Here is a 20,140-nt window from a genome sequence, read left to right as displayed (position 1 = left end):
AAAAAAAAAAAAAGAAAGAAAGGAAGGAAGGAAGGAAGGAAGGAAGGAAGGAAGGAAGGAAGGAAGCTTTCCTCCTGTTTTCCTTTTTCTCTGTTCTGCCCCAGACAGTGCTCCTGACTCGGCAGCCCACCTGCAGAAGCAGTTCAGCTTTCCTGCTTTCCCAGAAAGGTCTTCTCTGATAGGAAAGCTTTTCTCAGATTTCTTTTTGCTGCTGTGGAGGCTGTGTAGTTCCACCTAACAACCCAGGACTTGTAGGAAAGCGGGCAACTGTGCTGTTCCCGCCGGCTTTAGCTTTGTTTGTTCAAACACTGTTCCAAAGCAGGGTCCTCAGCCAAGTAGACAGAAACTGGTCCCTCAGGCAACTCCACTAAAAGCCAGAACACTGGACACAGCCCACCATTCTCTCCTTGCTGGGAGGGAAGCTGTACCGTACTTGGCGTGGGGAAGAGCCACAGGGCCAAACCCAACAACTGTCTAGTCTATTTCAAGTTGCTTTGGTTTTGTGCTCACCAGGGTTACTAGAACCTCCCGACTGGCCTTGAACTTACAGATATCTGAGTGCAGAGTTAAAGGTATATGCTACCACAGTCCCCACACCATTAAAGTTAGCTTTCTGTAGGAGAATCAAGGCCTGGGGCTTCCCATAAGATATTGGTGGCACTTTAAATTGCAGGTTTTTCAGAGCAAGCCTCAAACACACCACACACACACACACACACACACACACACACACACACACACACTCACACAAATTGTGTGTGTCATGATGTGTATGTGATGGCCACAGGCAACTTGTAGGGGCCAGTTCTCTCTTTCCACCATGTAGGTCCTAGGGATCAAACTCAAATTATCAGTCTTAGCTAGCTGGCCTAGAGCGAGACACTTTTAAATGTAACCTCTGGTGTCAATGTTTTTGTCCTTTGGTGTAATGGGCAGTACAAAGCTACTCTTTTCCAGTTTAAAAAGGAATGTGTCCTTAGCCAGGTGGTGGTGGCTCACCTCTTTAATCCTAGCACTTGGGAGGCAGAAGCAGGCAGATAGATCTCTGTGAGTTCCAGGCCAGCCTGGTCTACAGTGAGTTCCTGGACAGAGAAATTCTGTCAAATGGGGGTAGATGACACTTTTCAAGTTTCATTAAACTATGGGAGAATAAATTACTTCCAATACAGTATCTGAGAGTGTTTACAGTTTTGATTTAATCAAACTTAAAATATCTCATCAAATCACCCAGGAAAATCTAGGTAGCAGAAATATATAACATGTCCATTTCTTCACAAGGTCTCAAATCAGTTTTACAAGGCCATAAAACGATATACATGTACACATGTATACATGTGTATTATGCCACTTAAACCACTCCTACTTTCTGCACTGAAGAACTCAAGTATAGAAATAAGCTCTGTGGTACTGAGGTAACAGTAGGACCCTCCCCTAACGTGACTGCATAGGTGTTTAAGGTTAAATGTGAACATTATGTGAGGTCTCAAGTCAGCCAACCCCATTTGAACTGTGGGTTCAAAGCAGCATGTTATACATGTGCCCAAAGGAAACACCTTCACTGAGCCCGTGTGTGTGTGTGTGTGTGTGTGTGTGTGTGTGTGTGTGTGTGTGTGTGTAAGGAGATGGGCAGAAGTCAGGGCAGGGCAGGGCTGACTGAGGCCACACTGGTAACTATTAGCCATCTGCAGTTGTTGGCAGGACAGAAACATACACGGTCTTCATATTCAAAGTCTTCATTGGGATATCTTCTGTAATTTCTAGAAGAGAAATTTTTCAAAAAGTCAATACTCTGTTGTGAGTGAACATCTAAAACACTGTTAGCTGTCTATCCTTGGCCCCATCCTAAGGCCATTCTCAACTCTGTCCTTGCTCTAAGTCAGACCTTTAGGGTCTGCTAAACCGATGGCATTTCCCGACATGGGTATCTTTGTTGCGTACAATGGGGCTCTGATTACATATTAGCTTATCAGCAAGAGGATTCAGGGCGGATGGTCACACCTGGGACTTAGCTGTCAAGTGTATGAACTGGTTGGTAACTTGTGAGACTAAGACCAGCCATGCAGGCAATGAAGTAACTCTGTCCACATATTAAACCTCAGCAAAACTCTGGACACCAAGTTCCACCAAGCTTCCCTGGGTGGTGATACTGCCTTGTCAAACTCCTAGGGATTGGGGGAGGTAACATTGGCTGTTCCTCCATGAGGAAAGGATGACTTGATGTTCCTCTTTAGCCAGCCCCTCCCACCCCCCTTCTGCCCTTCACATCTCTTTCTCTGGTTAGCTCTAATTTGTGAGTATAGTGCCTTTCAGTTAGTCTGCGAAAATGCCCGAGGCTGTGTTTGTATCAGAAGTGGGGTTGGTGGCATGTGTGCCCTCCCACAACACATAATAATGAACACAATTTTAGAATTGTAGAAATCTATAAACTCAGGCACATCTCAGTCGGACTGCAGAACGTCCCAGACAAAGGAAAATCCTGAAAGAAGCTAGCGCCTGAATTTTGGACGTCTTGCAAGGGTAAGAAAGACAGACCAGCCAAAACATTCAGAACAAGGACACAGGAACATGCTAAGGGCGAGATTCTGGGCAGTGGAGAGGTGTCTGTGGTGTCTCAACACCTTGAGAAAGACGTTGCAGATCTTTACTGTTATGTGGCCCAGTGAGGAGATGCACACAGTATGCCTGGTAAACTGAGAAGGGTCGAGACTGACTGGAGTGTCAGTTAGTTCCCATCAGTTCAATTCCTGAAGTAACTGCTTTTATATTTCAGGTCAAGAAATACAGTAATTTACCTACAAGTATGCATTTTTAGGTTATTGTCAAAGACATGAGCTATTTTTTTCTCCCCTCTTAATTTAAATAACATGGGACGGGGGATTTAACTCAAGTCTTGCACATGCTAAGGAAGTGTTCTACCACTCAGTTACCCCTCACTTAAGTTGTAATTATTTTTAGTTAAATTATGGCTAATTTCTGGTTAATGTGCAAAAATAAACAAAACAGGACAAATATACACACACAGCTAATTTTCACAGACAAAACATGAACATTACTGGCGCCCAGGAGGAAAAGCCTTGGGGACAGCTGCCTCACCCTGCGTTTGTGTCTCATTCAGGAACAGCTTTAGCCTCCTGCTCCGAAGTCCAAACACCTTGGCGGCCTCATACACAAGGCCCTGGTGGCTCAGTCCATTCTGTCCAAGTGGGTTTTCGAGCAGGAGAGTGCCCACAGTTCCCGTTAAACACTCTGGAGGAGAAGGAAGAAAGCAGGTCAATTCTGGAGAACTTGTGTTCCCACAGTGGTGGCAACCAGAGACGGGAGGGCTTTGAAGTGGGTCCAGGAGTTTAAGCTGGAGGCACAGGCTGTGCACAAGTAACCTTCAACAGTTCAGAGAGGCGAGGAAGAGGAGGAATGAGAGAAACTGACATATGAAGGCCAGCCACTGGGGAACTGATTTTCAGTGCACAGTCAAGTGAAGAGATGAGGATTCCAGCAAAAATGTGCACAGTGACGATCCTGAGATGTTAGGGGAAAAGCAGCAATGAAGCCTGTGGACTGGGGCTGGAGGCGTTCTCAGGACAGACTCAGGAAAACAAACATAAGATCACACTGCAACATCAATAGTTCAGGCATGGAGACAACCCAGTTCCATGCAGATGTAATTTTACCTATGGGGTCTTTTTGATTCCTGACTGCCAGAAGGATGATGGTCTTTCTATATGAACATACTGCAAAAACCAAACCAACAAAAACAAAACTATTGTATTCCATGAAGAAGTATGGGAATTGAGACTTTGTTTATTGATATGGGGAGGTAGGGTCTCACAACATAGCCCAGGCTGCCCTTGGACTTGTAATCTTTCTGCCTCAGCTCCTGAGTGCTGGGATTACAGGTGGGTGTGCAATACCAAGCCTGGCTGGTATCCATGTGTTGAAGTGGAGTGGAAAATTACACCCAAGTCAGAGATTTGAACCTGGAAAGGAGCTTTAATGTCCAGCACTCCACAGGCTGAGTGCTGAGGATGCACATACCTTGTGGCTCTGCATTTAGGAGCTGCAGGTTGATATACTGACACAGAAGAGCGCCGGGGCTGTTGACTGGAGAGGGGGTTGTTCCTGCAGTCACACAGAGTGTCTTCCCACTCAGACTCAGCAAGTCAGTTTGGGTCTGTATTTCTAAAAATAACAATTCTGAAGTCACTTACCTTTTCCTAACTCACTAGTACTCACTTCTAACTTCACTATTATCCATCCTCAGACAGTGATGCTTGCTTTCTATTTAATTTGTTCGTCAAAGGACGTTGCTTTTTCTACAATGCCAGGCTTTAATGATAACCAGAGACTAGGAAACTGTTTTTGGGGTGGCTAGGATTGAACCCAGGGCCTTATGCATGCTTGGCACACTCTACTACTGAGCCCTATACCTCTAGCCCTGCAAATAAGCCTTACAAGTGAGTAATCTGAGTGCTGCAAAACCAAAGAGTAGAGTATTTGTCACTGAGTTTCTGTGCGTGTGCTGGGGGTGGGGCAGGAGTAGGATGCTGCTGGGGACAAAACTCATGACCTTGTGCTTGCCAGGTAAATGCTATAGCACTGCACTAAACCCCTAACCCCAAAACATCAACATATATTGTTTTCTCCCTTTCGGTATTTTTCTTATATATTACAGCTCTTCTGAAAATTCTCATCCTATGAGGATCTCACAATTTACCATGAAAAACTGTATTTGAAAATGATAATTATGGTCAGCAAAGAAGTTTTAATAATTTGCGTGTATGTGTGGTATATGTGCTTGTGTAAAGATGTGAGTTGCTGTGTGTGAACGTGTGGAGCTCGGAGGCTAACATTAGGAGTCTCCCTTGATGGCTTTTCACTTTGTTTATTGTTAAAAACCCAAGCACCTTTACCCACTGAGTAACCGCACTGGCCCCCACTTTATTCTCTGAGACAGGGAGCTCACTAGTTGGGCTAAGCTGAGAACCCAGGATCCTACTGCCTCAGGCACACTGCTAAAGCAGCTTTCTAGATGGAGGCTGGAGACTGGAACCCAGTTCATCACACAAGAGCTTTATTCGATGAGCGACCTCCCCGACCTGAACTGTATTCTTTAAGAGTGGATTCCAGGTCTGGATTCAGTAAGGCCCAAGAACTGTCTGATGAACTCACAACTCAGCAGAGAGGGCAGGTCCTGATCTGACTCAGGCTAACAGGGACAGGGGAGGACGAGAACTTCCTGTAAGTCCAGGGTTTCAGCCATACCAAAGAGAGGGACACAGTAGAGACATGGCAGCAGACACTGCTGAGGAACCTCTGCTGCCTCAGAGTGAGGAAAACCCGACGGCTCTGATGCATGGCTGACGCCAAAGGAAGACCTGAACCAATCCCCCTCAAGCCAACGACAAGATGTCCTCCCCTCTCCACATACCTGTTCCACCATGGAAGACTGACAGCTTTGCATTTTTAACCCCAAATATGCTGGAAACAACACTCTTCAGCTTTACAAGGTTCAACTTATTATCACCTTTTGGATTCTCCAGAAGCAATACTCCACCTGGAAAGCCACAAAAGTAAGATCTCATTTAGTAGAGCAAAACTTAAAATGTTAAAATTGGAAGCAAAGTGCAGAGATGCAAAGGGAGTTCAAGCCCTTTTACAAGAAACACCACATTCCTGCTTAGAAGGGGCCTGGCAATCTTAATTGGGTCAAGAAATAAAAACACCAGGGGGTCTGTCCTCATCCTTTTCATGATTCAAACTTTTGTATTTATAACCCTCATCTTACACTTTGTGCCTTCTGTAAATCCCAAAATACAGAGTGGTTAAAATACTAATCACTATCCTAAAAAAGCTATCCTCAAGTGGCCCATGATGCTGACATCCTACAATTAGACTCAATTATACATATGACTACACTGACTCAAGACCTAGGTTTTTATGCATTCTTATAAGCATTAATTTTAGTTAATATCAAGTGTGTGTATTACCTCATTGTAGTTTTAAAAAAAATCACCTTATTATAATGAACTCACAAATAAAAACCATTATGCTGCTAGACGTGCTTTTTAATGTTCAGTTCCCTAGTGGCTACAGATAATTAAATATTTTCATGTTTATTTCTATAATTTGTATAGCATCCTGAATATATTACCCTATTTCCCAATTGGATTGTGTGTTTACTATTGAGTTTACTGTCTGTGAGTTCCTACCCAACTGCGTCTCTACTGTTTAGCTACCTCATCTCTCCCCAGGTCAGACTGCATCTTTCCTGTTTAACGATCTCATCTCTCCTGAGTTTGGTGTTACTGTCAAGACTTCCCAGTCTGTAGCTTGTTTTCATCCTTCTAGGACAGAGTAAATTTTTAAAAACAATGCAAAGCCTTTCATTTCTAGTAAAGTTCAATGGCCCATTTTCTCTTTTATAAGCTGTTTTAAGTATCAAGACTTTAAAATGATTTGCCCAAATAAAAGGTGTTAAGACTTTCCTTACAAACACTAATATAGTAGAGAACTCTGGCTACCCAAGCAGGTGACCTTAATTTGTTCCCTGTTAGAAACATTGTGTGTGTGTGTGTGTGTGTGTGTGTGTGTGTGTGTGTGTGTTTATACTCGTGTGGAGGCCAGAGGTCATGACAACCCCATGTGCTGTTCCTTAGATACAATCCACTTAAAAAAGAAAAAAAAAAAAAAAGAAGACAGGGTTTCTCACTGGCCCGGAACTCACAACCTAGACCACACTGGCCAGCCAGTAAGCTCCAGGGATCAGCCTTCCCTGCACACTGGGATCATAAGTGTCACCACACCTGGGCTTTAAAGATCTAATAATTCAGGCTCAGCACTTTATTTATTTATTTATTTATTTATTTATTTATTTATTTATTCATTCATTTATTTATTGGTTTTTCAAGACAGGGTTTCTCTGTGTAGCTTTGTGCCTTCCCTGGAACTCACTTGGTAGCCCAGGCTGGCCTTGAACTCATGGAGATCCACCTGGCTCTGCCTCCCGAGTGCTGGGATTAAAGGAGTGCGCCACCACTGCCCGGCAAGGCTCAGCATTTTACAGACTGAGCTATCTCTCCTGATAGAAAATATGGCTAGCATTTTAGAAAACAAGCTACAATGTCTGCTTCTGTCTACACTTACATGTGTCTAGATATAATGCCATGTATGTATTTTTGTACCTCCTGATGGTATTGTACAATTAATTAATTAATTAATTAATTTTGTGTGTTCTTTTTTTGTTTGTTTGTTTTGGTTTGGTTTGGTTTTTCAAGACATGGTTTCTCTGTGTAGCTTTGTGCCTTTCCTGGATCTGACTCAGTAGACCAGGGCCTCGAACTCACAGAGATCCGCCTGCCTCTGCCTCCCGAGTGCTGGGATTAAAGGTGTGCGCCACCACTGACCACAGTTAATTTTTAAAAGCTTACTTATTTAACTGTCTCAACAACGACGACGACAAGAACAAGCACTGAAGTTTATGTCGCCTCTACTAGGTCACAGAAGGTCTTAGGTTCAACCTAAGACAAATGTTCAAGTGGAAGGGCAGTGCCCATCACTTCATGTATGTCAATATTGACCTGCACTGTCACTGGAATCCTAAAGAGATGTGAAAGAAGCTAGGATTGAAAATATACAAAGACAAAGGCTGAAAAATCTAACACATGGGATTACTTTTGTATGACAGCTGCTATCGCAATGAAACATTCCATCCTGTAGAAAGGCTCTTTGTTAAGACTCAGAAAGTAAACAAAATTTCTAAGTCTCAGGAAGAAAACAATTCACAAGTCCAGGTAGTCCTGAAATTTTCAGGACTCATAAGCCACCCTCCTTTAAGTTTATAAACAGTAACAACTGCTGTAGAGAAGCAACTCTCCCACTAGCTTCTGGGATGTAACTTTCCTCATGAATGCTGGGGTGGCCTTTTTGTTGACAGCTGACAGCGGCTGCCTCTGGGTCATCCATGCTGCTGAACGTGGAGTAACTCCTTACTCCCTTACGTAATCCCGCTCATCTCCCTGGTTCACTAAGTTAGACTCGGATGAAATAGTTTCTTTGGTCTGTCATTGGTTCATTCTCTGAGGTAGCTAGATCTCCCCAGGAAAAGATACACAGTTGCCAAACACCCAAACTTAGAGATTTGAGAAGCTAAGTGCCATGATCTGAGTATTAACCATCACTTTCATCCCTCCCCAATTTCTGTGTAGAAATTCTAGCTCCAAAAGTGGTATTAGGAAGCGAGGTTTCTGAAACATCATTAAGGAATGAGGTTAGAGCCTTTATGAACAGATGAATGCTGCTATAAAATACGCATCCACCTTTACACCACAAAGACACAGCAAGATATAATCTATGTACCAGGAAATGGGCCCTTACCATACACCATAACTGCTGGAGCTTTTACCTCACATTTTCCCTTCTCCAGAACCTTGAGAAATACGTTATTTCTATGGTTTTGTTTTCAAGATACTCTGTATTTGTGGCTATTAATGATATATTTCCACTCAGCTTTAGATGCCCCGGGGTGTGGTCTGTCTATATCATGTATGTCCATGGTGCAAGCAGGAGCTAAAGAGGATGTGGGGTGACTTTGCTACCTTCTGCTTTATTTCTTTGGGCTAGGGTCTCTCACTGAATTTGAAACTCGATGTCTTGGCTTGGCTGTCTGGACGGTAAGCTCCTGAGATCTACCTGTCTTTTCGATCCCACTGCTGAGCTTACATGCATATGTAGCTACGCCCTTCCCCATTTCTTTTTCACATGTTTGCTGGGGATTACAACTCTGGTCCTCAAGCTTACAGAAAAAATACTCTTACCAACAGAACCACCTTCCTACCCCCGACACAGTCCTTCTAGGTATCACCATTATCTATTTTAGCTGACTTTGGTATCACACTGACAGGGAAAGGCAGCACTGCTTAGTTGCCTCCAAGTGGGAATGGCTAAGGCATCGTCCTCTATCTGCCTATATGACATCAAGGGCAGGACTTCTAGCCGAGGGTAGTAAGGGAAGGAGTCCTTACTCTCTGCTAGGCTCCCACCAACACCTCCCTGATCGGAAACAAAATGCCGTGTTATTGCTCAAAATGGGTTCCAGGCTGATATTGCTGTGGTATCTGCCCCTCATTACTACCATTTACTCATGAGGGGATCGCCTGCTTTGTTCCAGCCCCCTGGACAACATTGGGCAGAGGGGCTTGCTACTGTCAAGCTGCGATGGAACTGGGTCTGTGCTACTCTATGACACCTGTGGGGATTGAATACCTGCACCTGGCAAAGGTGGATGCCTAGCTTTGCGCTCTGGTCGATGGGGGTGGGGGTGGGGTTTGACAGAGTGATAGTTGTGGATTTTCTTCCCTGCTGTGTTTGGGTGGAACAGAATGATCACTGTCTAATAATTCTACCAGAGAAAGCAGAACTTTGCTGAGGCACTTCTCAAGAGGTTTGGGCTATGTGAGGCAAATCCAGAATCAGAGGAACTGTCCAGTATTGTCACTTGGCTTCAAGGTTCTTGCTCTTCCCTCTACTGGTAAGAATCTCACGCTTGCTTTTACACTCAGGGTGTTAGGTGGGCTCAGCAGGACAGACACAGAAAAGCAAGCTGACATCAACTCACAAGTTCAAGTAGGTCCCTTATCCATTATCTAAAGGACTCATTTGGGTGAGAAAACAAAAAGGCCATCTAATTTTACCAATTCTCTTATGACTGCCTTAAAAGTTTCCATAGAATTAACTACAAAATAGAAACAATGGTGGAGACACTTGTAATCCCAACACTCAGGAGGCAGAGGGAAGAGGATGGGGAGTCCAAGACTGAGCCACATAGTGTGACGTAGGCTCAAGAGTACATAAGTGAATTAAGTCACACACAGCACAGGGCTCATTTGCACTTACCTTGCTCGGTGCCGTTTGCACAAATGTTAAGGTTTATATAAGCACAAGCAGGACCAGGCACACACGATCCTTTGGTGAGTGTGAGTTCCAGTTCTGACCCCTTTAACTGAGCAGAGAACACATGATTAGCAGCAGCATGCCTGTGCTGGGCCCCACAGCAACAACACAGGGCCACTGCTCAGTAAGAAACTCTTCACAGGCAAGAGTGCAGCTCTGACTCAATCTCCTCACCTGTTCTCTGAAAGATTCTGCTTTCTAACTATAAAATGATATGTGCTCATTTTTAGAAGTTCAGTAAGTAAGCAATATGTAAAACAGAGAATGGAATAATAATGTATTTGTGTCACCCAAAAAGACAATGACACTTTTAGTCCCTCTTTATTTTTCCTACACTTATGAATAAGGAAAATAAGATCGAATAAATGACCTGTTTCTGAATTATGGGCCACTATTTTTTCATGTCTTGACGCCAAATTTTCATAGTAACATCTAAAAGTACTATGTGTAAAGAGGCCATGAATTTGAAAAGAGAGTAGGGAGGGGATATGGGAGGGCTTAGAAGGAGGAAAGGGAAGGGGGAAATAATATAAATTATATTAATCTCAAAATAAAATTGTTTTTTAAAAGTATACTCTGTAACAGGAAATGCTATCAAATATATAACCCACTACCAACAAGTTAAATTATTTTCAAGCCAACGGTCACTTATTTTTTAATGAAAATTATCAGAATCCACAGTGCCTACCCTTCCAGTTGAGACAAGATGGGTCAGCAAAGCCATTTTCCTGGCTGCCTTCCCTAAGAGAACTGCCATGGGGCCACTTTCTGCTGTCTTCCTTCCCAGCCTCCTCTCTAGCCTTCCTCTCAGATCCTACCCAGTACTTCCAGAGCAGTATACAGTACTTCAGGCATGATGACTCAGGTTCATTCCTGACAGGATCTGGAATCACCCTCTGGGCACACTGGGGAACTGTCCTGATAGGGTTCATGTGGGAGGACTCACCCCCCCCCCCCCCCCCCCCCCCGCCCTGCACAAGGTTTCTGTACTATCCAGAGGCGGAAAGCTACCTGAGCCCGAGAAGCCAAAGCTCTCTGCTTCCTGACTATCGATACAAAGCAGCCAGCTGTCTCACACTTCTGTTACTAGCCCCTCCTCGCTATGGTGGATTGCAATTTGAACTAGAAGTTGTTTCTGTTAGAGTATTTTATCACAGCAACAGAAAAGGTAAGACAGTGGGCAAGAATTATTGAGATTTACCTATACAAATATAAAATAAAATCCAATGTGAAACACTAGTATTTCCACACAACTGAGAACTCACCTGTGTTTGTTCCTGAATAAGGATATTATCTGATGTAGGAACTGGGTATGGTTTCAAGGGAGCTTTGATAGTAGCAAATATGAAGTCGGTGTGGCTTTCAATGACATTATTCAGGTATCTTCCTTCAGATTTTGCATTATAATAAACGGTTATTTCATCAGTTGGAACCAGATTGCACTAAAATAGCATACAGAAAAACATAGAAGAGAAGCATATTTTGTTCACCAAAGTATCGAATGAGAACAAGTGTATGCTTAGCTGTCAGGAAGGCCATCCCTGCCCATTCTCCTCAGGTGATATGTAAGACTGGCATCTGCTGCTCTGTGTTCTTTTACCCACGTTTCTTATGTCTCTTCCGAGTACTTACATCCCTCATGAGTGCTGAAATAAAAGACTGACTTGGGAACCTACTTGCAAAGCTCTGAACCAGGACACAATGCAAAAATGATGGAATGCCCTCCTCAGACTCTGGACCACATTCCATGAGGCTTGGCTTAGGGAGGAGCACCCATGGGTGCCCTCCTAATCAGCTCTGTCTCCAGCTCAGACTAATAGGGGCTCAGTGATGCCTTTCCCTCCAGGTACAAAGTTTCTGCACTTTCCTCGCATCTTAAAAAAATCACCTCTTTCTGTACAAACCCAGCAATCTCTCCTCAACCCCCAGCTCTCCCATACTGATGTCTACCTTCCTTGGACACTCACTGTCATCTCTGGTTACCCTGTAACAGCCAGAGAGTGGATTTTCTGGAAGATAATTCTGTGGAAGCCCAAGGGAACTGAAGAAGGATGGATGGACTAAAAAAGCCCTTGGACAGAGAAAGTGAGCGGTACCCAGTCAGGGAGCAGGTAGGGAAGAAGGGTGGGGCCTGACTTTCCTGCAGAGTACAATCACAAGGACTATGGATTAATGAATCATTATCATCAATTGATAACTATGGTTTACATTGCCTGCTTTGTCTGTCTTCCCCAACATCCAAAATGAAGCCAGCACAAACCCAAAATTACAGCTTGTTTCTAAAGAGACAAACTGACCTTCTTGCGAAGTTTCTGGATGCGATTGATGACTTCCCGAGCCATGCCTTCATCCACCATTGACTGGTCAGGTGTGACATCTAAGAGGACTAAAGCCTATATACAGAAAGAACAGTGTGCATGACAATGAAATAAGGTCATTTCTGTCAAGCTTGGTGAAACCGAGTTAGGGCTGGTGGCAGGCAGGGCGGTGTCCCAAAGTATGATCCCTAGAACCAACATGGTAGAAGGATGGAACTGATTCCTGTAAGCTGTCCTCTGACTTCTACACACGCTGTGGCACCTGTACCCACACACCCATACATGCAAGATGAAGAAATAAATATTTTTAAAAAGATAAAGTCTTTTTTTTTTTTTTAAAGATTTATTTATTTATTACACATACAGTGTTCTATCCACATTCCAGAAGAGGGCACCAGATCTCATTACAGATGGTTGTGAGCCACCATGTGGTTGCTGGGGATTGAACTCGGGACTTCTGGAAGAACAGCCAGTGCTCTTAACCTCTGAGCCACCTCTCCAGCCTGATAGTCTTTTAAAAAGCTTAGTGAAACTAAATTCTGGGGCTGGAGAGATGGCTCAGCACTTGATCAGGACTCAGGTTCAGCACCCACATTGAGGGTAACAACCTTCCATAACTCAAGTTCCAGGGGATCCCAACATTCTCCTCTGACCTCTGTGGCAGCAGGAGTGCACATGCACACATATATACATGTAGGTAAAATGCTCACATACAGAAAATAAATCTAAAAAACCCAAAACAACAGAAAAAAAAACCAAAACAAACCATTAAATTCTGTGAAGTCTATAATCCAACATCATTTAGTCAAAGTTAAATTAGCTTATCATTCCAGCTCTTAGAAGGATGTAGGTTCTTTTCTTTTGGGATGCTACTCACATGAAAAGCCCCAAGAATCCTCAGACCAATTTCATTTTATCACATGAAGAGATGGTCTTTTGTCCTCCTAATAAACACAACTCTTCTAATACCTATGGCCCCTGGTATGATGGTCCTGAAGTAGCAAACTTTCCACACCATAGCATGGAGCAAAGGACTCATGCAGCCAATCCAAGCAATGCTCTCATCCTACAGCTTTCTGGTCCTTTAGTTTGTCAGTATGACGAAAGACAGAAATCCTAAAACGGACCACGGCATTTTCTTTATATGATTATGTTTAAACTAATGTTTAAATACAAGTTTTTTCCAACTTTACCTTTCTCTCAGGTATTCTGAAAGTTGTTGATTAGGGATGTAAGAATAATGACAGCATAACCTCTCGTTTTAAAAAGATTTATTACCTTTCTTAATGTGTATGTATGAGAGCCTACATGAGCTTACATCCAACACATGTATGATGATGCCTGGTAAGGCCAGAGGACATCGGATCCCCTAGAATCAGTGACAGGTGGGTGGTTGTGAACTCCCTGATGTGGGTTCTGGAACCAAACCCAGGTCCCAGGTCCTTTGCAAGAGGAGCAGGCACTCTTATCTGCCTAGCTGTGTCTCCAGTTCTCACTTTCTCCTTTCTAGTCAGTCTAGGATCATAGTGGGGGGGGGGCTCTTTCTACTGCAATGAACCTCATCTAGACTATCCCTCACAGACATGCCCAGATGCTTGTCTCTTTAGTGACTCTAGCTGTTGCCATGTCAACCCTGCTTAAGACAATGTGGTCTCCTGATGCTCCTGAGTTTCTTGGCTCAGCTCGTATGTTGTAGACTGTTGTAACGCTGCAGTGACTGACATGAGCTTCTCATCCATTTCAAGCTGTACCTCCTATGCCTTTGACAAATGAGGCAAGTTTCTTCTCTGACTCAAAGATAAATCAGCACGATCTGGCAGAATCTGAGTTCAATTCCCAGCACCCATGTGAGGTGGCTCACAACTGCCTGAAACTCTAGCTCTTGGGGGGTGACGACTCTGGCCCCCACAGCACCTGCATTCATGTGCACATACCCACACAGTATACATGATTGAAAATAAATACAAAAGGAAAAATGAGCTGAACACTGGCATTCATTCAACTTCCTGATTCTTGACTGAATACAGTGTGACCAGGTGGTGGTAGGAAGATATTTCTACGGCCATACCTTCCTACCATGGTGGACTATAGCTCCTCAAACTGTAAGCTGAAATAAAGACCCTGATCAGGTAGTTTTTAACCATAGCAATAAAAAAGTAACCAAATGCACCTTCCCCCTCTAATGCTTCTAAGCCTGCCTTGTGTCTACCTTGTACGGTGGCTTGGGGAGGCTTTCAGAGATGTTCCTCTACTGTTCCTGGCCTGTGTCATGCCCTGGGAATAGCTCTGATCCACAGACTCTTTCTGCTGTAACAGGGTTGGAGTCACTCTGTTCCATCATGACTAAAGTATCATAGATTCCAACCTTCTGTACATTCTCCTCCAGCACATTCCCCAGCAATCTCCATATCCAGTGCACGTCTGGGACTCGAGCTTCGCTGAACTTACTTTCACCTAGCAAGTTACTGAGCTGACTACCAAGACCTGGATTACTTTCTTGTGCCCATGACTGACTCGTTTACAGGGTTGGTTTTGTGCAACCCAACTTGTGACAATTATTCACATGTATAAATTGCAAAATGTTCACTTAAGCATCTGATACACAAGCACAAAGGATAAAGACCTACACAGAAGCTTAAGAGCGCAGATCTAAAAGGAATTAACTGACGTGTGGGTGAGGCACGTGTAAAATATGCCCTTGTGTTCACATCTGTTGGTGAAGAACACTCTAGGAGGCTGGGCATAATGCCTCAAGTCTACAATCCCAGTACTCCAGATGTGGAGGTGAGAGTTCTAGGACATTCTCACCAACACAGTGAATTCAAGGCCTGGGGAGACTACACAACTTTGTCTCAAAAACCAATAAATAGAAAAATACAGAACAATCTTTTAGGGAACAGAAAGCTACCTGAGCGTCAGAGTGGGCTTCAAACTGTGCAGTCCCTCCTGTGGCCTGGTCAAAGGTGTACATGAGGCGAAGATCTTCTTCGTGCAATTCATGGCCTTCCACAACAATACTCCCTATGGGAAAAACAGACCCCATCAACCCTCCTCTTCCATGGCCTGCTATGAGCATATTGTGCTCTCCCCTGATGACCCTGGTGTTCTGTGGGCTAGCAAGTGTAAGTGAAATGAGGAGCAGTGTGAAGTCCTGGGCACTATGAATGTCTAGTGTAAGCAGAAAGAAGTGTGGACTGCTGCTGTTGTGTGATATACCACCTTTAGGAAAGCCAACCGTAGCCACTCCATTAAGGCTGACTCTAGAAGTATGTGTAACCAGAGGGAAAGAAGGCAGATTTTAACAAGATACCAGCACCCAGAGGCTACAAAAGCAGGTTGGGATACCAGGCACCTGTCTAGGAAGGTTACTAGAATTTACAACGGTCATCCTTATGAATAGGATGAAGATATGAAGATAAAGGTGGAAACATCCAATAGGAACCTAGGTAAGAAGCAGTCCTTGGGCTGAGGACATATGGGCAGACACCCACCGCTTTTCTGGAACTGCTCCAGCTCCTCATTGCTCAGCTGCTTTATGGCCATCATCACAGCTTTAAAGGCTCCCTTCAGACGCTTCCCAAGGACCATATGATCTGGTTCAGCCCTTAGTCGAATACCATACTTGTTTTTATCAGTAGACAGCGTAACTTTTCGAACATTTAATTCCTATAGTAAGTGCCAAAGGGAAAACAAAAGTGTAAGACACAAAAATCTATATCACATAAAACAGGTAGATGAACATCCATAACAATACTATTCACAAGAAACAAAAAGCAGACATAGCCCAAATGTCAGTCAATTGTTGCATGGGTGGGGTTCAGATGTGGCTCAGTGTAGAATTCGTGTTTGGTATGTACAAGGCCCTGGACTGAATCCTCAGACCATGAAGTAAACAAAGCAGGTGTGACTAGGTAAATAAAGTATGGTTTATATACACAGTGGAGTAGTTACCAACATGAAGGCATTACGTACTATCCTGTGTTACAACGTGAATGAACTATGAAAACACTATGCTAAGCAATATAAGCCAGACACAGCAGATTACGAACTTATATTTCTACTTATATGAAATTTCTAAAGGAGGTGAATCCACAGGTAGATTATATAATCATGATTGCCAACAAACAATCAGATTGTAAGGGTCAAACAGGTAAATGATGAGAGAGATTGGCTCTCTTTTTAGGAAGATGGCAATGTTTTATGATTCTGACAGTAAGTACAATTCTACAAATATATTTAGAATACCATCTGGAATGGAATAGAAAAACAATGCTTCTTATAAAGACCAATCAAGTGAGTGGAACATCACTAAAAGAGGATCCTAAGGCTGATGCCGGTGCATGTCTCTAATTTTAGCACTCATGGCACAGAGGCAGTGGATCTCTGAGTTCAAAGACATTCTGGTCTACACAGTGAGACCCTGTCTCTGTCTCTTTCTTACACACACACACACACACACACACACACACACACACACACACACGAGCAGGGAAGAAAGAGAGAGGACTTGAAATGCAAACTTGCAATGAAATCCATCTCTCGGGTAAACTTTAACTATCACTTAACAAGGAGCTGCGAAATCACAGAATTCATGACCCCACTGTATTGGTGACAGATTCCCATGAACCAGTGATGATACAGTGGGAGACATGGACCGCAAGTAGGAAGGAAGGCAAACAACAGGAACACTGACATCTAGGTGGATTAAAAGGTGACGAAGGCCAGGTGCGATAAAGTATATTCTTACATCAGCACATGGGAGGCTGAGGCAGGAGGACCACTCTTGTCTGGGCTACAGTGTACAGTAAGACAATGTCTCAAAAGTCACACCCATATATAAAAGGTGATCAGGATCATATGTATGTATAATAATATGTGCGTGTCTATAAGGCATTACATCAGGAAATATAATCTCTCACTTTTTAGCTTTGAGTGTCTGTCTAAAATTCTCAAGTAATTAAAAATCAAATTCAGAAATTAACATTTTCTGTAATGATGTACTTAAAATATTACCTGGGAAAAACTAAAAACACACTTGTTTTGAAACAGTAACGAATTTTTAAATTTGGAACATATTTGTTTTACAAACATCATAGACTGCAGGTTTTGAGAGGGTCAGTGACACTGTAAGGGATTTAAACAGGCACTTAGACCCACTGCTGTCTCATCCATACCCACCCCATTAGACTACTGAGACAATGGGCCAAAAGGATTGCCTTCCCCTGCAATCCCACGCTGTGCTAAGGGAACAACCCCATCTTGACAGACAGGAGACACTCACAGAGTTCTGGCAGCTTAAATGGACAATGTGTCTTGATGGCTCTGTGCTTTTCCTACTAGAGACGGCAGCTTAAATGGACAATGTGTCTTGATGGCTCTGTGCTTTTCCTACTAGAGACGGCAGCTTAAATGGACAATGTGTCTTGATGGCTCTGTGCTTTTCCTACTAGAGACGGTAGCTGAAATGGACAATGTGTCTTGACGGCTCTCTCTGTGCTTTTCCTACTAGAGATGGCAGCTTAAATGGACAATGTGTCTTGATGGCTCTGTGCTTTTCCTACTAGAGATGGCAGCTTGGCTACAGAAAGTGCAGAGAGAAACCAGGAGTCGTTCTCTTCCTGGTTTAGACAAATTCTAAGTGAGCCCAATTCTTTATCAGTTTCAGACTCCTAATCTTTTAAAATACGGGGAAATAAGCATCCTGTGGATTTAATGAATTACCCAGCTACCAACACTGTGCTCTATCCTTCTGAAACCAAACTCCACTGCTGAAATCCATCCAACATATACACACACATTGGAAAACTCAGAGACACTCAACAGCTACACACTGCAATGTGCAGACACACTTATTTTTCTTTGTAGTGAGAATCCAAAATTTCTCAAATAGAGTATTTAAATAAATTATGAAGCAGACAGGAAATGATGCAGACACGATGAAGATGTATTATAGAACTGGGGGTAGTGACATATGCCTGTAATCCCAGTACATGGTATGCAGAGATGGGAGAATTTTGAATCCAAGACCAGTGTACATTACAAAGCAAGACTCTGCCCCACCACACACAAAGGCTATAAAATGGTGAGCTGAAAACTACATAAATAATGTGTATACATGCATAAATGCATAAAATCCCAGGAACCTTCTCCAGAGGGCAAGTGAGATCCCAGAGTCAGGGAGGGTGTACACTGGTCTACTTTTTATCAAATACATACTACACTTAGTGTTCACAAACAGCAAATGGCTACTACCTCATCATCTGAAGAAGCAAGGCTTTTCTGTTAACTATAAAAATTTACTCTGAGGAAGAGCAGATGAGAGTACAGAAATCTACTGATCATGTAAAGCTTCGCGATGGTTATGCAAGTAGCAATTTGCAAAGGAATGAAAGAACTTCATTGAGGAATACCTCCTAAAATAACTGTCCCAAAGAAAAAAATCTGACGAGGCCCGTCATTGACCTTACCTCAATGATATACTTCTCTAAGGACTTGATATCCTCAAGAGCTTCTGGGTCTTGGTGGATAACCACAATTTCCTTCAAAGGATACTAGAAGGGAAGCGAGGGGAAATGAACTAGGGGTCAAGTCCTCAAACGGCAAAGTTTACCCAATGTTTAGCTAGACTAGTGCCAAGCCATTCATACTTTACTGCAGGAAAGGACAGAGAATCACGCCACTGCCCCAAGGTCTACATTAAAGTTTCTTTTTTTTTTTCTTTTTCTTTTTTTTTTTGGCCAGAGCTGAGGACCAACCCAGGGCCTTGCGATTGCTAGGCAAGCACTCTCTCTACCATTGAGCTAAATCCCCAACTCCTAAAGTTTCTTAAGACATAGGTCTGTGTCAATCTGGTATCTAAAAAAAGTTCAAACCTTTATTGGAACAGTTTTCCGGTCTCGAATCACTCGCCCGAGTTCAATCACGGACTGCATTCTGGACACTGCGTTCTCTGTTTTCTTGTCAATCAGTTCTTCTCTGATAAACACAAGAATATGAAAGACCATCACCTTTAAAAGGTGAAAATCAGAAAGTTATGCTTAAGTGACAAAGAGGATCAGGTGAGGTCTCCAGTGATACCTGAGACAGGACATCACTCACTCCTACCTTGAGGGGCACACAGGAGCTCCCAAGGTGTTTACATCTCACCTAACCATAACTCTAGAGGAGGCTCCTATCCAGGTGGGCCCCTGTAGCTGGAGAGTGGTGGCATCAGCTCAGGTGGGATGAGGGATTCAGGAGGTAGAGCAGGGAAATGAGTCTCTCCCCAATCCTTCCTGGGAAGCTGGGGACCTACATGTCCTTCCCTTTCCCATGGCCTAGGTGACGTTTCTATATTTGATTCCTACCGAACACGTGGCAGCATGAGGTAGTGAATGCTGAGTGTGTCCTTGTCCCGGACAGAAACAGGGTCAATCAGCATCTTTAGATTCTGGTACATCAATTCAGTAAGAAATGGTGTGTAAGGGGCCTGTATGAGGATGGAGGAGAGAATATCATTCGGATACACCCATCATCAGTTGATCTCACTTAGACTGAGAAATGAAAACTAGTCATTTTAGAGAATGACACAGCAATACACAGACATAGAATGGTTATCAGGCATCCCTTTTCAAGGAAATGACTTCATATGTATGACGCACAGTAGTCAGGTTATATCACAGGACTCAAAATGTCTCTTGATGTCTTGCTGCCCCAAATAAAACCAAATCAGGAGCCCTTGAACAAATACCAGTTAAGCCTATTTGCACAAAGATTAACTATCTTAAAACCTAGAACTGTTATCTGTAAAGCAGAAAAACCCACTTGTATCACAGGATGCAGGTGTAGGAAGCTAGATGTCGACAGCACCAAGATCTGTATGAGGGCAAACTCTCCTG

The 20,140-nt window shown here is 43.3% G+C and overlaps 1 protein-coding gene across 3 annotated transcripts in view; it reads right to left on the bottom strand.

Annotated features, from left to right (window-relative positions):
- Nucleotides 1–1,173: 1,173 nt before the first annotated feature.
- Iars1 (isoleucyl-tRNA synthetase 1) overlaps nucleotides 1,174–20,140 on the bottom strand; it is a 51,354-nt gene continuing 32,387 nt past the window's right edge. For all 3 annotated transcript variants that reach the window (XM_036187389.1, XM_036187388.1, XM_036187390.1), the window contains 12 exons: nucleotides 19,610–19,731; nucleotides 19,136–19,238; nucleotides 18,731–18,814; nucleotides 15,755–15,929; nucleotides 15,172–15,284; nucleotides 12,243–12,338; nucleotides 11,211–11,387; nucleotides 9,889–9,994; nucleotides 5,426–5,551; nucleotides 4,033–4,176; nucleotides 3,094–3,246; nucleotides 1,174–1,757 (listed from right to left, as the gene is read on the bottom strand). In XM_036187389.1, the coding sequence (XP_036043282.1) occupies nucleotides 1,675–1,757; nucleotides 3,094–3,246; nucleotides 4,033–4,176; nucleotides 5,426–5,551; nucleotides 9,889–9,994; nucleotides 11,211–11,387; nucleotides 12,243–12,338; nucleotides 15,172–15,284; nucleotides 15,755–15,929; nucleotides 18,731–18,814; nucleotides 19,136–19,238; nucleotides 19,610–19,731 (1,482 nt within the window). In that variant the 3' untranslated portion in view covers nucleotides 1,174–1,674. The remainder of the gene's footprint in view (nucleotides 1,758–3,093; nucleotides 3,247–4,032; nucleotides 4,177–5,425; nucleotides 5,552–9,888; nucleotides 9,995–11,210; nucleotides 11,388–12,242; nucleotides 12,339–15,171; nucleotides 15,285–15,754; nucleotides 15,930–18,730; nucleotides 18,815–19,135; nucleotides 19,239–19,609; nucleotides 19,732–20,140) is intronic.

The sequence above is a fragment of the Onychomys torridus genome, chromosome 5, assembly GCF_903995425.1.
Source record: "Onychomys torridus chromosome 5, mOncTor1.1, whole genome shotgun sequence".
Taxonomy (NCBI): Eukaryota; Metazoa; Chordata; class Mammalia; order Rodentia; family Cricetidae; genus Onychomys; species Onychomys torridus.
This window is presented reverse-complemented; position numbering and strand designations above follow the sequence as displayed.